This window comes from Ochotona curzoniae, unplaced genomic scaffold, assembly GCF_017591425.1.
Source record: "Ochotona curzoniae isolate NIBS_2020 unplaced genomic scaffold, NIBS_Ocur_1.0 contig_1071, whole genome shotgun sequence".
In the NCBI taxonomy this organism is placed as follows: domain Eukaryota; kingdom Metazoa; phylum Chordata; class Mammalia; order Lagomorpha; family Ochotonidae; genus Ochotona; species Ochotona curzoniae.
This window is the reverse complement of record NW_024464939.1, coordinates 18,983,979-18,999,302: the sequence shown is the minus strand read 5'-3', so window position 1 is coordinate 18,999,302 and position 15,324 is coordinate 18,983,979. Positions and strand designations below refer to the sequence as shown.

Below are 15,324 nucleotides of genomic sequence, written 5' to 3'. Positions count from 1 at the left end.
CCACTTCCCTTACATGTGAACTGTGTTCTCCCTCTAGCAGCTGTAGCGGGTGCTTCAAAGACTAATTCAGATGAGACCATGTTGCCTCAATCTCACTTGGAAGAACAATCATCCCTTACCATAACCTTGGGTTCATCCTGGTCTACCTCTCTTTTCAAAGCCCTCCCCTCTCTCCCTCTTGGACCTACGGGTGTAGTTCTAATTCCTAGAGCACAAAGCATACAAGTCCTCTCCCCTGAGGGTCTCTGCGTGCTCAACTCCAGTCATTTCATGGAGTCAGGTCCTATGAGAAATAGTTCTGTCCATCCTGTCCAAGGAATCATACGCCTGCCACTCACCCATGTTCTGCAATTCCTTTAAGAAGCTTTCCCACCTGCAGGTATCTTTGCCATTCTCATTTATTATGTTTCCATTAAACCCAGTGTAATCTCAGGTGAGGTTAGGTTCTCAGTGTGAACCTGGGTGCAAGGCTATCCTGACCTCAGTACCTAGGGATAGTGCCTTATGGTGGAGACCAGACAATCTATTGACTGAGATATGAAATTGCCAGTAAAGGCCTGGGACTGGGCTAGGGTGATGTTCAGGAAAAGAAAATGACACTGAATTCTCTGATGAGAAAAAAGACTGCAGAGGAGAGGCTGCAACAGTACATGATTGAAGCAGATCAGGGCCAGCAATGGGAATGCTTTGAGCACAGGAGATGCTATAGGCTTGTTTGATCTACTACAGAGTCCAATTATAGCAGCCTTGAGTACTGAAGGTTTAGTCATTATAGTAATAATGAGGTGTTGCTGGGAAGAAATCAGAGCCTCTGATGGGAAGGCCAAGGGGGAGAAATTGGAGCTGTAACCATGGACAAAGAGGAACCAGTCAAACACCTTGACCAGGAGCATTGTTAGAAATGACGCTGTAGCAAATACATCCTCTGGATATGTGCTCTACATGTTGCCTGTTTTTCATACCTTCCTAACCTGAGACCTAAAATCCCTTTAATTTCCACCTTCCACTTCTACATTTCTTTAAAATTTTCTCCCAAATTTGTGCATATGGGTGTCTGAGCATGCTCAAATATTCATGATTCATGCTACTTGAACCAGTGTATGTACATGAAAAATACATATCAAGCATCAGATGCATGAGTGAGACAATCGCATGTTCTATTTCAATGTATGTATGAATGTGATGTTTCTAAAATTCTCAGGAGGAAGCAAGTTGTGCTGAATCACTGAAGTATATACTGTGGGTGTTTTTTGTTGATGTGACCACTTCATATTACTGTCCTGTGAAGAGTAAGTGACTAAATCTGTGCTCTGAGGTCAAGGCTGGTTTGTGCTGAATTCTGTTCAGTAGTAGGGTTCAGTTTGTATTGTTCAGGACACAAGGAAGAGAATTTCCATATTAGTTCTTAAAGTGATACAGGAAACAGCTATAATTCTTCCAGTTTAGTCCTCGAAAGGGCTGATAAAGCCATTACAGCAACTGCTTCGCACAACTTCCTTTCTTGGACGCTGGCTGTTCTGCAACCAAGATCCTGATTTCCTGTAAGCATGGGCGAATGATGGTGCTGACACCCAAGGGGCTTACAGTACTTCACAAATGAGTTTTATTAACTTAAACACAAAATTAACAAAGAAGAATTATGTACACAATTGTGACACAACACACCTTTATACAGTTAAGGCCCAGATAAACTGTATTTTCGGTCTGCGGAATACAAAAACATACAATGAAAAGGTTAAAAATTTATCAGCTCCTGTTTGTTTCACACAAAAAGGAAAAAAAAAAGGTGAATCTAATTGTTAAAACAATCTGGAGAATCCATACACGATGAATTCTAGCAGCAACATGAAACTTCAGTAAAGGATGGAGTATTTGTGTTATTGTAGGTCAGAGCTGGATTTTGTTTTTGGGTATTTTGTGTATGTTTTTTTCCCAATTAAGGACAATTCATCTGGAGCAGAGTTAGGGTAATGAAAAGCATTGAATGAGAGCAAATGCCCAAACCAATAACTGTTAAAGAAACTTTCTTATGACAAGGTGGCGATTTTTATGTTCCAGATGTAGGCTGGCCACATAGTGCAGGTGAACAGTAGCATGTTTCCTTGGTGATGGTGATGATCATACTATGGCCTCTGCTCACAATGAACTTCATGCTCCAAGAGGAGGGAGAAGACGAAAAGAACGAGTGTAGGGAGTAATACAAGGATTCGCTGATTTCCAGCTATGTGGTCATGTCCTCCTTTATCTAAACAACAAAATGCAGACACAGCAACCATTCTGAGCACATGACGACCTTGCCAGGTTCCAATTCATGAGGCATTTTATTAATAAAATAGATCTATCCTCTGTCATCTTTCTGTGGGGAGAAACACTTGCATAATCATTTTTTCCAAGTAGTTACATATAATACATTAGTGTTGAAATGAAAAAGTGAGGCTAGAAGAGGACATCTGATTTTTAAAAATTAAGACATTACTCTATCAAATCTCTTCTAACAGAATTGAAAACAAAAATTGATGGGGAAGAAGGTTAAAATTGGAAAACAAATCTCCATTGACACATGACATCCATGTTTTTGGTCTTGACAACATTATCTAAAAAAACACAAACCTCTGTATCTACATATTTATAGCCAATACTTTGATAAGGCACTGCACATGACTGCGCATAGCTTGCCTCACGCTTCACTACCAAGTCATTGCTACCTTTCAATAGCATTCCCTTAACAATATGTAAAAGAATCATCCATTATTACAAATTTACACCAAAAATTCTTTCTGTACATGATTGTCTCTGTGATGTACATATTATATGTTTAAATTAGACATACTTTAAACTACTTTGCAATGTGCTAAAATTCAAAGTACTTGCCACGTCGTGATAATCACTTATTTCTTACGCTATTGTCTCTTCGATCATTTGTTGTAAAAAAAAAAAAAAGTTAATTCGTGTGAAATGAATGGGATGTGAGTTATACCTCCATAAAGCTGTTTAAAAAAAAAGTCTGTTCATAAATAAGTAGAGATTTGCAGAATACCCTGGGCATGAGACACCAAGAAGTAAACCTTCTTTACAAGAAATTCCTCCACTGGTAGTCGGGAAATACAGTTCAATCTTTGGGGTGTGTCAAGTTTGCTGTATCAGAGAAGGTGTTTATATCACATTGAAAATGCTAAAAAAAAAATTTGAAATGTCTGCAGGTCCTTTGTTCACAGGTTTGAACCATGTAGTTAATGTGGCAAAGACACATCACACTGTGCTAGAACATTCTCATGGCTTCTTTTCATTGGATTCACAGTTCTAGAGAAAACAGCTGTTCTGATGAAACAAGCATGGCTTTCCCTGGACCACAAGGACAGGAGGTTGAGAGCAACAGCAGCTGCGCATCACTATGTCGACTTTGCTAAGTTCAGCAGTCTCAGCGTTGACACGAGACACACCGGTTGGATTCATCACAGGGCTGTTGTGCAGTTTCCAAGTGGCAGGCAGCTGTTACAGGTACTCCAGTTCCAAGGCATGATGTAGGGCCATGAGGTCTGAGTGACTAGAGATTCTCCAGAAAGGCATGGCATGCTGCAGAGAGGGAGAAGCATGGTGAGGGCAGAGAATGCACCTGGCACAAGGCCTTCCGTCTGCTACGCTTGAGACCCTTGCTGAAGCTATCGGAAAATTATCACCTCATGTCATAGCTGCTAAAAACCAAAGCTCTAACTTTATCCACCCCAAAGAACACTGGACAGGGTTTAAAAATGCAGGCTTGAGCCTGATTCTTTTAAGAGCCTGAAGATATTAAGTAGGTCTTTAGTGTGATTTTAATGTCAGTTCCAAAATATATGCGTGAAATTTTGCCAGAAGCGGTTGCTTTTCAGAAGATGCATTCAGTGAATTTTAATGCTGACAGATTTTGAGTCTGAATTTTATGAGCATAAGCAGTTTTCCTCAGTTGGAAGTATCTTTCATTTTTCTGAGCTTAGCTCTCAAGCAATTATTTTTTTCATTTATTTCTGTTATTCTTCATATTGACTTCAAAATAGCTTCAGCATGTTTCAAAATCTTTGCATGAACATCTCAGGTGGCTTGTGCTTTTGAGTTTGAGAGTTGCTAAGCATAATTTAAATATCAATTTAAATGCTGAGAGTGTTTGAAAAATCTGAATAAATCTTAATTTATATATCATACATATATACTTTTCCTTAAAAAGATAATTGACTTTCACTGAATAAATTTCTGTTTGACCCAGGTGATGGTTTAAAAAATGTAGAGGCTGGATTGTAATTTATATAGTTCTGAAGAATTTTGGAGCATTTCAGACTAAAAATGTGGCAGGAAAGTAATTTACTGTTGATTTCAACAATGGAAACTATCATTCTCATCTGGGTCATTCAGCTGGTAGTAAGATGCAAGTATATTTATTGGCAACGTGCTTGCCTCCAATTATCTGTCAAAGTAATCTATGGCATTGTGCTGGCCTTTCTAGATTGAAGACTGTTTTGGGTTATCTATATAATTTATCCTGCAAAAATAGAATGCTCCAGAAATGAGTACTAAATATCTCTTTGCATATTTTTAGTAAGAGTCTTCATCTGACAACTTTAGATTCTATGAGCCATTGTTGAGTCATTCATTCATTCAGGAATCTTTTCAGTTTACAGACATACTTGGCTATCTCTGCGGGATTTCCAAATGCATATGGCCCTACCCACTCTCTCAGACCATGGGTGAGTAGCAGAAATGTGCAACATTCATAAGTGTTTGTCTATGTCTTCTGAGAGAAGTAGGAGGCTAGACTAATTCATAAGATGGGAAATGCCTGAGAAGAGTGATGGTTAACTAGGTACAAAAGGATGAGCACTCTGATGGCTGTGTGGCTTGGGAATCAGAAAAATGGAAATAAAGGAGAAACACATTGTTAGTATAGAGGAAGAGATTCAAGATACCATGACTGACTGAGGAGGCAGGTGATGCTGGACTTTGGTTAATCACGAGAGTTGTGACTTATCGGGTGTTGTGTCAGGTACTATGCTATGGTATTTTACTAATGAGAAATGGAGGCTTAGAGTAAAAAAGAGGTTCAAATTCTTTCCCATGCAGATTATCGGAAATTAGGTATTTTTCTCAAATAAATTCACTACACACTCAAAAGTTAAAAAAAAAAAATCAGGAAGACTATAGATGGATTTTTTTAAAATGTACCAAATCAAGCTTATCTCTCCATTCTATTTTTCCATACACTTTATAAACACCTTTAAATAACCATTAAACAATAAAATGGCGACAGCTAGGGGTATCCTCAGAAGTCTGCATTGCAAAATGAAGTAAGTGGCAGAGAAATTGAAAAGGAAACAAGTCTAACTGTTTGATGCATGTAAATAAAGCATTTAATTCCATACTAGGCAAGGAACTGGTCCAAATGCTATGTGCTTTGTCCTTTTTGGTGTTGGGATGGATGCTACCCTAGAGCAAGTTAAATTTAAACCTTTACTTTAAATCCCACTCTCTGGAAATGTGACATCATCTATGTCTCCAAATTGGCTTGTTTACTGACACTCAAACATTTTATTCCATTTTTCCATAAATGTTTTATTGCACTGCAAAAAGTTCTTGAGATCCATACACAGGTTTTTCATGTTTATTATGAACATTTTAAAGATCCCTCCTCATAGGCATGGGCTTTACTATCTTAAAATTAACTTTTTTATTGATTACATTGCATTATGTGACACTGTCTCATACTGTTCATACGATTTTTGAAGTATCCTAGTACTACCTGTTGAGGAACACTAAATGCAGTGGTACTAACAACTGCATGGTCAAATGTAAGTTCAATGGATGAACTCTGCCTGCAGAATATAGAAAAGACAAGTCGTCACTGTGCAGTGGTGATGTGCCTATGCCTTTGAGTTAAGCACCATATTTCCATGTCAAAATGTGGCAGACCTTGGGAAGTGTTCCCACCTGAGGACAGTGGTTTCTGTTACTGCCTTCAACATTACACATCTTACAGGAAGGAAAAGGAAGTCCGCCATGGTCAGCAGCTTCCTGCTCACAAAAACAGCAGATTTCTCTAAGAACTATTCATCCTAAGCAGGTCAAACCCTGTGAACAAATAACTACAACCAATATTGCAGTGATATTTTCACTAGCTAAGCACATAGTACATACTTCAACAAGATAATGGAAAAATGGAATCACAGATGAGTTTTTTGGTGCAATTTTTTCACAAAACATGGAAATCGGTTTCATGAAAAAAACTGAAGCTTTCTTCACACGAAAAGACTCAAATTTTACATTTTTTTCAGGAATGATTTGAAGCACCCCTGTATTGATGCAAACATTTATACTAATAGGAGCTTCCCAGGATAAAATTAACAAAAGAAATATTCTTTGTGTGACAAAGTAGGAAAAGAAAAGCACACACTAGAATTATGACAGCTGGTTATATTCTCAATTCTGATATGAACTATGTGAATTTCAATTATTGCATTCTAGAACTCCAGTTTCCTTTTCTGTAAAGGGTTTAATGGAAATGATTGTGTCTAGGTTTATAGCTTTTCTATTAATTGTCTGTTTGGATCACAATTTAGCTATAGTAGATATAAGTTGTGTAACACTTCCAGGAATTGGTATGGTAGGCAGACAAATGCATCTGTTGTCACAATTTCATTAGAATATGATGTAGTGAGGGATTAAGAATCATGAGGATAAATTCATAGAGAAATGTAAGGTAGCTGGGATCATGTTGAATATGAAGAAGGAACTAAGTTGGAGAGGTAGCTGGAAACGCAGATGGACTGTCAGCTAGGAGGAGATATATGTTTAAGACAAGACTGACAGGTGCAATGCACAGGTTGAGTGGGCCAACAGGTTTAGGATACCTGAATCCAGATGGGTATGACATAGGATACTTAACTGGACACTTTCAAACTCTATGCCTAAAAACAGAGTGAACCACAAATCTTACCAGAAAGGATAGTTGGAACTATGATATGTGTACATAATTAATTTAACAAGATTAGGCATTCAAGAAGAAGTGCGAACCAAGACCTAAAGGAGCTCACCTAAATTCATACCCCCTATGGGAAAATCTTTTTTTAAAAAAAAAAAAAGAAGACTTATTTATTTTTATTGGAAAGTTGGATTTGAGAGAGAGAGAGAGAGACACACAGAGAAGGCTTACTGTCCAAATGGCTGCAATGGCCAGAGCTGAGCCATTCTTAAAGCCAGGAGCTTCTTCTGGGTCTCTCCATGGCTGTAGGGTCCCAAGGCTTAGGACTGTCCTTAATTGCTTTCTCAGACTATAAGCAGGGAGCTGGATGGGAAGCGGAGCAGCTGGGATATGAACCACCGCACCTGTGAGTATTTAGCCACTAGACTACCATGCCTGGCCCAAAGTGTTACACTTCTAGGAAATGATGCCACAAGTCTTCCTGGCACATAAGGGCTGATCACTGCAGCTCTGTCTGTAAAAGGAACTTCTGGCAATGTGTAAATGTTCAACCCCGGGGCACTGTTATAAGAGCACTTCTATACAGTGAGATACTGACACAGTGCCAAGGACTGGACATGCAGAGCTCTGTGTACTTAAAGGAAATACATACCAGGACAGAGTGCTCAGTGAAAAAAGCACACAGTGAGAAATGTGTAGTTAGCATTTGTGCTAAAGGAAAAAGCAAATCTGTTTTCATACAAAGACATCACTTCTAGAAAGTCACATGAACACAAATATTTCCCAAATTGTAGAAGATTCAGGAGAAAGATATTGGTAAAGCTTATTAAGAAACTTGTCACTCAAGATTTCTCTTTATTTGTGTCTCTTTTCTAGGCAGCAATGAAATGTCTAAAGATGGAGATGAAAGCCAATCCAAGGCATGGTATATATTATTCATTAAGTATCAATGAATGACCTGACAAGCATCAAGAACAGTGATTGTCTCTATTCTGCTTCAATACAGCAAAAAACAAGCAAAGAAAATTATAAATATTATCTTTCTCCTCACAAGCTTGTATTATCTTCCTGAAAAAACTTAGAATTAGGCATTACTAGTCAAATATATGCTTCATCTTAAGTTTCAGCAAGTTTTGTTGTTACTGTTTAAAATATTTTTTGTGAAAAAGCATACTTTATAAAGCCAAAATGTAGAATGATTTCAATTTTATTGGATGGATAGAAAACACGGCTAACAGACTTTTATTTATGAAACCTTTGTCATTGTGTAGCAAAATGGATGCTTCCCACTTGAGATTTATTTCCAAAATAGTTCTTTGGCAAGTAAGGTTAATTTAGCAAGGATACTTCTACTCTAGATATGAGAACTACATGTCAGCAGACAGGGGACTAATCTTGCTTTTTAAAATTATATATATATATATGTCCAATTATACTTTACTCAAGCCATATTATATGAGAGCATCAAATATTTTGACTACAAGACATAAGCTGGCACAGCACTTAGTGAAGATGCCACTTGCTCGCAGTACCCATGTTGCAGTACCTGGGTTTGAGCTCTGCCTCTGCTCCCATTTCGGCTTCCTGTTGATGCACAGCCTGGATGCAGGTGACGCATCCAGTTTTTGTTATGCGGGAGAACTGCTGGCTTGGCCTGACCCAGCCCCTGCAGTTGCAGGCATTTGGAAAGTGAACAAATAAACGTGTTCAAAGTAGGATGGAAGTAAAAGAACAAGTTGCACAGGCGATAGTACCTTTGTTCTTTTAGGGCAGGGTTCTTTAGGAACAAAGGGAGGCACGACTGGAAACTCCTGCAGGAGATCCTTTTACAGTGAAGTTGTCCCTTTAGGAAAACAGGTATTTCAAACTTTTTGAACATTTCTTAAAAGATTTATCTATTTTTATTGAAAAAGCAAATGAGATTTATGGAGAAAAGGAGAGATAGAGAAAAAGATTTTTCTATCTCCTGGTTCACTTCCCAAGTGGTCACGATAGCTGTAGCTGCTCTAAATCCAGGAGCTTCTTCTGAGTCCCCCACATGGTGCAGGATCCCTGGGCCTTGGGCCATGCTCTACTTAGTTCCCAGGCTACACATAGGGAGTTAGATAAAAAGTGCAGCAGCGGAGACACAAACTGGCACCCTGTAGGATCCTGGTGCTTGTCAGGTAAGGATTTAGCTATCATACTGGCCCTCTTTGAACAATTTTTAAAAATCAATGCTATATTTAGATGAAGTTACCAATGAAAGCTCTAGAACAACACTGGCAAAGAAAATTAAGGCTAACAAACTAGATTTAAATTGACCATGAATGAAACAAATAATTAGCAGAATTAATGACTGATTTTCATTTCTGGGCTTCAAACAAGACCTGTCTCTAGCAAAAGACGTTCTTTAGGGAGCCAAAGGCATAAAGGGAATAGAGTGTTGTATTAGATTAGAAAAGGACCGAGGAGACCAAAAAATGCAATGCAGATTGGTTTTGATTTTATAAAACATTTTAGTGCTCAATTATAATGGATCTTTGTAGCTCTATACACATATTTAAATTGCTAAGGACCTATAGTAATATATCAGCATTACTGTTTTTTTTAAAGTTTGATGATGAATGTAAAGTTGAAAATAGTTATATCTACCATCCCAAAGAAACAGAATTTGTATACTTCAATATTTTTCAAAACATGTAAGTTTTCTTTTGTAAATCATATCATATTTAGCCTATATAAATGCAGTTTATAATTTGAAGACACTTTGTGTTAAACCTTGTGATCAAAGGAAGTAACTGAACTTAAATCCTAGCTTAGCCATGTTCTAGTGGTCTGACTTGGTGAAATTATTCATGTGCCTCAGTTTCCTAACTGCAAAATGGATTGAAGGCTTGGTTCCTCAGAGTTTGTAACAATTAATAGGGCTTCCTGTACCTCACCATTATAACTAATCCTTTTCAGCATGGGTAGCCATTGCTTATTTCCTTAAATAATTTTTTTACAGGGAATCTTATTAGATTGCAGATTCTTTTCCTACTCTATTAAACATTCTCTACTTGTTTAAACATCATTGTCTACTGTGAATTATTTAACCCTTAGTCTCTAACTCATACACAAAGAATTGCTATTTTCATGTCAGTTACCTTAAAAAAAGAAAGTTAGATAGGGCCCTATGCGGTAGCGTAGTGGTTACAATTCTCACCTTGAACGTGCCAGGATACCATATGGTGTCGATTCTAATCCCAGCAGCCCCACTTCCCATCCAGCTCCCCGCCTGTGGTCTGGGAAAGCAGTCGAGGGCGGACCAAAGCTTTGGGACCCTGCACCTGTGTGGGAGACCTGGAAGAAGTTCCTGACTCCTAGCTTCGTATTGGCTCAGCTCCAGCCTTTGCGGCCGTGTGGGGAGTGAATCATCAGACGAAAGATCTTCCTCTCTGTCTCTCCTCCTCTCTGCATATCTGCTTTTCCAATAAAAATAAAATAAATCTTCTTTAAAAAGTTAGATAAAAGCTCTTCTTCAACAAAATTGGAAAAGGAAATAAAATATTACTCTGAACCTTCTGAAAAATCTGTGCATTTTACAGGAACACACACGAGACAAAGCTCTTGTGCTAGGGGAGGATGTTGGTGTGTTAGCTGCTACAGTCCAAGGCTGGAAGCTCGGAAGACACATTCCCAGAAACAAAGCACAGAAGAGAACACGGCTGGGAGCCGCTCAGTCCCTCCTTGGGGCCCACGTGGGCCATTAGAGGAATCATGTGTCTGAAGAACAGTTACAATGGCTTTCACTGTTTAAAGTCGGCAATACTCATCTATTGTTACTTTCAGTTCTAATACCAAACCCAGAATTCTTTGAGTTTGGTGAACACAACATGGAAAAACCAAACTTGAGAAGAAATGCACACTTGTCAGCTAAGGGAAAGACCCCACCAACAGAAAGCTGACAGCACTGAGCCACAGGCTGGTTCCTGAAGAAGGCTCGGCTCACCTTCAGTGCCTGTGAGTTTCACTACAGTTACAGGGACAGACCATTCCGTAAGTCACCTCGTGCCTTTTTTTATCCTTTAGGGAAATATGCAAGGATTCCTATGAGGGTGTTAGAGGAGAAAGGCAAAAATTATACTAATTTACCTATAAAAATAAGAAACAGGAGTAAAGTAAAACTGCTAAGATTTAAGGAATTGAAGTCAGAGTCTCAAACAACCAAACCAGAAAATAAGATTCTGAACTTTGATGCTCAGATTTTATGAGTGAACTAGGCACATACACATATAATTAGTAACAATGGCTACCATTTGTTCAATACTTCATGAATAGCAGGCTATGTTTTAAGGGAGCTACATACATCAGCTAAACCTGATCCTCAAAATGGCCTCATGAGCAAAGGAATAGAGATATAAAGGGGTTAAACACTGTCAAAAGTCGCAGAATGAACAAATGGCAGAGCCATAATTCAAAGCCAGGCAGCAGGTACTGTTCACTCTGCAGGCAGGTTCTGAACAACTGGTAGAGGCTTTCCAAGGAAGCATGTGGAAGATTGTAGGCTGCATCTAGACCCAGGGAGCCAAGAGTGAATCACCTGCTGATGCCTCCTATGGCTGACAGCCTCACTAGTCACCTGGGATTCTGCTTCCCAAGTTCATGAAGACCAAGGACCCAGAGCCCTTGAGCTTGTGCACACCCACATTTCAAAAGATCGCTTCACATGTATCCTATCCTGGTTTCAGTGCTTACAGCTCTGCACACATTCAAAAATCTGTTTCTGAGAAACGTTATTCATTTCAGTGACAGAATTATGAGGATTTGAAGACCAAAAGTGAAACCGCATGAGATGCACTCTAGGAGCACTGACCTTTTTCGCTCCTTGTTCCTCTTCCACGCCATCTCCTATGACAACATACACCACTTTTCTTCCAAACCTTTGAATTATCCTTTCAAAACAGCTTTCCTTTCCTAGTGAACAAAAGTCACAGAGTATGTAAAATGAGCAATCCAGTATTTTAGCACTTGAGCTTTTTATATGAAATATTTCCTTCTGTTTCCAAGTCAATATTATCCCATCTGGGCAACGAAGAAGTGTTTTGGTACCACTAGGTAGTACACGGTACAGCACAGTACATTAAAAATTAAGTTCTCTGTGGTGTCCTGTCCCTTCGAAATTGAGAGCTTACATACTCTTTTCCAGGGTGGGTATTTTGTCTAGAGACACTCCATGTTTCTTGACACCCAGCTCTGGCTGCTGGCTGCAGAATCTTGCTAAGACAGACCCTGGAAGGCAACACTGATTGCTCAAGTAATTGAGTTTCCCCACCACTCAGGTGGGGGACCTTGATTGAGTCCACAGCTCCTGGCTTCAGTTTTGGCCTGGTCCCATCCACTGTGGGCATTTAGGGAGTGAACCAGTGGCTGAGAGCACTGTGTGTCTCTCCACTGCTCAATTTAAAAAGAAATAACTCCTTCCCCAAGGACTAATTATTTAAAATGAAGGATCTAGTCACAATCACACTGCAGCATTTGCGGGAAGAAGGACTGTTTATAGTAGCTCCTTCTATTTCCACCCCTCCAGCCAAGGCCAAACAAAAGCATGCAGTTCTGGCAACATACTTTAACTTATCATTAAAAAGTTTCATAATATATCAAACTCTGAAAACAGTATCTGAGCCAAAGACTATTGAGAATATTAAAAAAAAAAAAAAACTGGCTTGGTTTTGTTCAAACAAGAGAAAAAAACAAACATTGGAATTAGTTTATCCCTTTATTTTCAGGTTGAATTAAAAACTCACCCCAACCTCATCTGTTTCTCTGAAATATTTTCATAAAATTCTTCCTGAAATATTAATGTCCGGTAATTTGGGGCACAACAGCAAGACCATGTCCACCTTACTCAGGCATCGAATGTTCAATAAAGCATTTTCTTAGAGGAAAAGTGGGATAAAGGTAACAAAATACCTTTATCTGTCTATTATCTTTCCCATGTCATGACTCAGGTTGGGCTCCCCTGGCGGCTACACTGTCAGCACATCCGTGCAGTTAATGGCAGGCATTGTTTTGTCTTACAGAAGAAACTGGTGTTCCAAGACTTGGTCTGCCAATAAGGTCATTTTAATGGACAATGGGACAGTTTCTAGTCTTCAAATGTGAATGGCTGAGCAGGGCCTGCACCTCTTCCAAATGAGGATCAGATATACACATGAACAAATTGCTTGTTTGCTTAAACAAATGTCTGCTTTATATTTGTATTTTGCACTAAAATCTCTAGTTTGCATCTGACAGAATGAAATAGAGCTAGCCTTATTCAAAGGATGCAATTTCAATGATTCTTTAGTCACCCACTAACCTGTGAAATATTAAATCAGCTTAAGAAATACAAAGTACAGTTTTCACTACAAAACTATACAACCAAAATATATTCATATCATAAAACAGGTTTCCTTCCTCATAATAAGGAAATGCTACATGTTTTTGCAAAATTCTTTTCCTTGTAGAGAAAAATAAAATCAATGTTTAAAGGTAACATTATGGCAGAAAAGCAAAAGTCCTTGTCTATATGCTAACTCCTAAAGATTTCATTGTTATTCTGGGGTCATACAGAAGCTTCTCATGAAAATGAAGAAGCCTTTATAAATAAGATTAATTAGAATTTATTTTGAAGTATGTATTTTATAAGTCTATTTTGTCTGAATGAGTGACACAGCTCTATAAAATGAGTCCTCATCAGCCCCTCCCATGATTCAGGCATTTTGCCTATGTGCAAGCTGGGTTTTCTGCCTGGATCCCCATAGCTCTCTCACTTGATAGCAAAATTAGCAATAATCATAAAGTTTGAATCTGTTCTTCCTGTTAAAAACAGCAGAATAAGAGGATTCAAATCTCCTTTTCAATGTAAAAATTAAAACTCAGTGATAAGGCACAAAGTACCCATTAAAATGCATAATGCTTACTGGCCTATTATTGTATTTTTCCTATTACATTACCATTTTATGATTACCTGGGATTAAGCTTCAACCCACATGACATGCAATACATTCTTTGTATTTTCCTTGTGGGAAGTTAAGCACTATCCCTATTGCATTGCATGATAGGAATTTGTCTTTTCATACGCAAAGAAAACACTGCCACAATCTGTTTTTCTTCAGAACAATATGATCTCTATTCATCAATCATATCACTTAATGTGAACCTGTATTTTTATGGAACATGAGAACATATAACATTTCTGGAGTTAGTAGACCTATCAAGAATTCTATTTCGTGTATTCTTAAGTATTTTCCAATGCTGCATCCTTGGTCCCTGCTTGGGAGGTCTCGGTCATTCTCAAACTCCAGATAGGTGCTGTATTTCTAGCTTGTTAAACCTATGTGATTAGCTCCTTATCCAAATTCAAAAATGAAATATCAAATCTCACATACTCATAAGTTAGTCATACCATATTAGAGGCAGGCACCTACAGGAAACCTGTCAACATTTTTCAAAATTAATAGCCATATATTAGTCTGCAGCATTCAACAAATAGTTACAGAGTATCCACATGTGCTGGACACTCAAGCCTCTATAATGAGGAAGAAAGACACAGTCCTTAACATATTATGGCATGGTTAGGTAAGTCTTATTGAACAAATTGCACACATGTAATAGTTTAGCAACCATTTAGTAAATGTTTTGAGGGAGAAGAAAAGGAAGCATAAAACTTCGAGTGGATGGAAATCAGATCTGTAAGGATTCTACATTTGCCCCTTTTTCTCTAGATGTAGCTTTGAAGCGCTAAACAACCTTTCTCTCACCTATTAGGTTGCTCATCCACTTTCTCCTGGACTTATTAAAATAACATTCACTTCCTTGGAGTAACATACTAGGCCATTTATGATCAGAAACAAGTTTACCTTTCTAGCTTCAGCTTCCATCAATGACCCAGGATCCCTTACAACTCCCTTGTGAGGGAACAGCTTTGAATTTCCCTGTTTATACTTAGTCTTTCTATACCCAGCTCAAATGACATTTCCCCCACCACCCCCAGCTTTCACTGACCCTGATCCACTGCCTCCTGCTGAGTAAGAGTGAGTGATTCCTTAGTCCCAACCCCAGGAGAATTCCCTACGGAGCAGGAAAGCATATGGACCCTAGGGTCAGAAAAACTTGTGACATGAACCTTTAATCTTACCATCTAATTATTTCAACAATTACATAAGTGTCAGAACTTTGGTTTCCTCATTTGTAAAATGAAAGGATTGTAAAGATTCACCTCAATATGTAAAATGCTAAGTACAGCTCTGGGCATCTGGCAGATGCCTGTCATCATAGATTGTAGTTACCTAGATATCTGCTTTCCGTAGTAACAACGATCACATCTCTTCTAATCTCGTCTTTAATTCTATCATGGTTTATAGTCTAAGCTT

General features: G+C 38.5%; 1 protein-coding gene across 2 annotated transcripts in view; it reads right to left on the bottom strand.

Moving 5' to 3' along the window:
- Positions 1-3,128: 3,128 nt before the first annotated feature.
- Positions 3,129-15,324, bottom strand: part of EYA1 (EYA transcriptional coactivator and phosphatase 1) — a 151,582-nt gene continuing 139,386 nt past the window's right edge. The window contains exons 17-18 of one of the 2 annotated variants that reach the window (XM_040995708.1): positions 11,784-11,884; positions 3,129-3,573 (exon numbers count right to left, since the gene is read on the bottom strand). In XM_040995708.1, coding sequence (XP_040851642.1) covers positions 3,493-3,573; positions 11,784-11,884 — 182 coding nt within the window. In that variant the 3' untranslated portion in view covers positions 3,129-3,492. The remainder of the gene's footprint in view (positions 3,574-11,783; positions 11,885-15,324) is intronic. The other variant, XM_040995716.1, reaches the window with a different exon arrangement.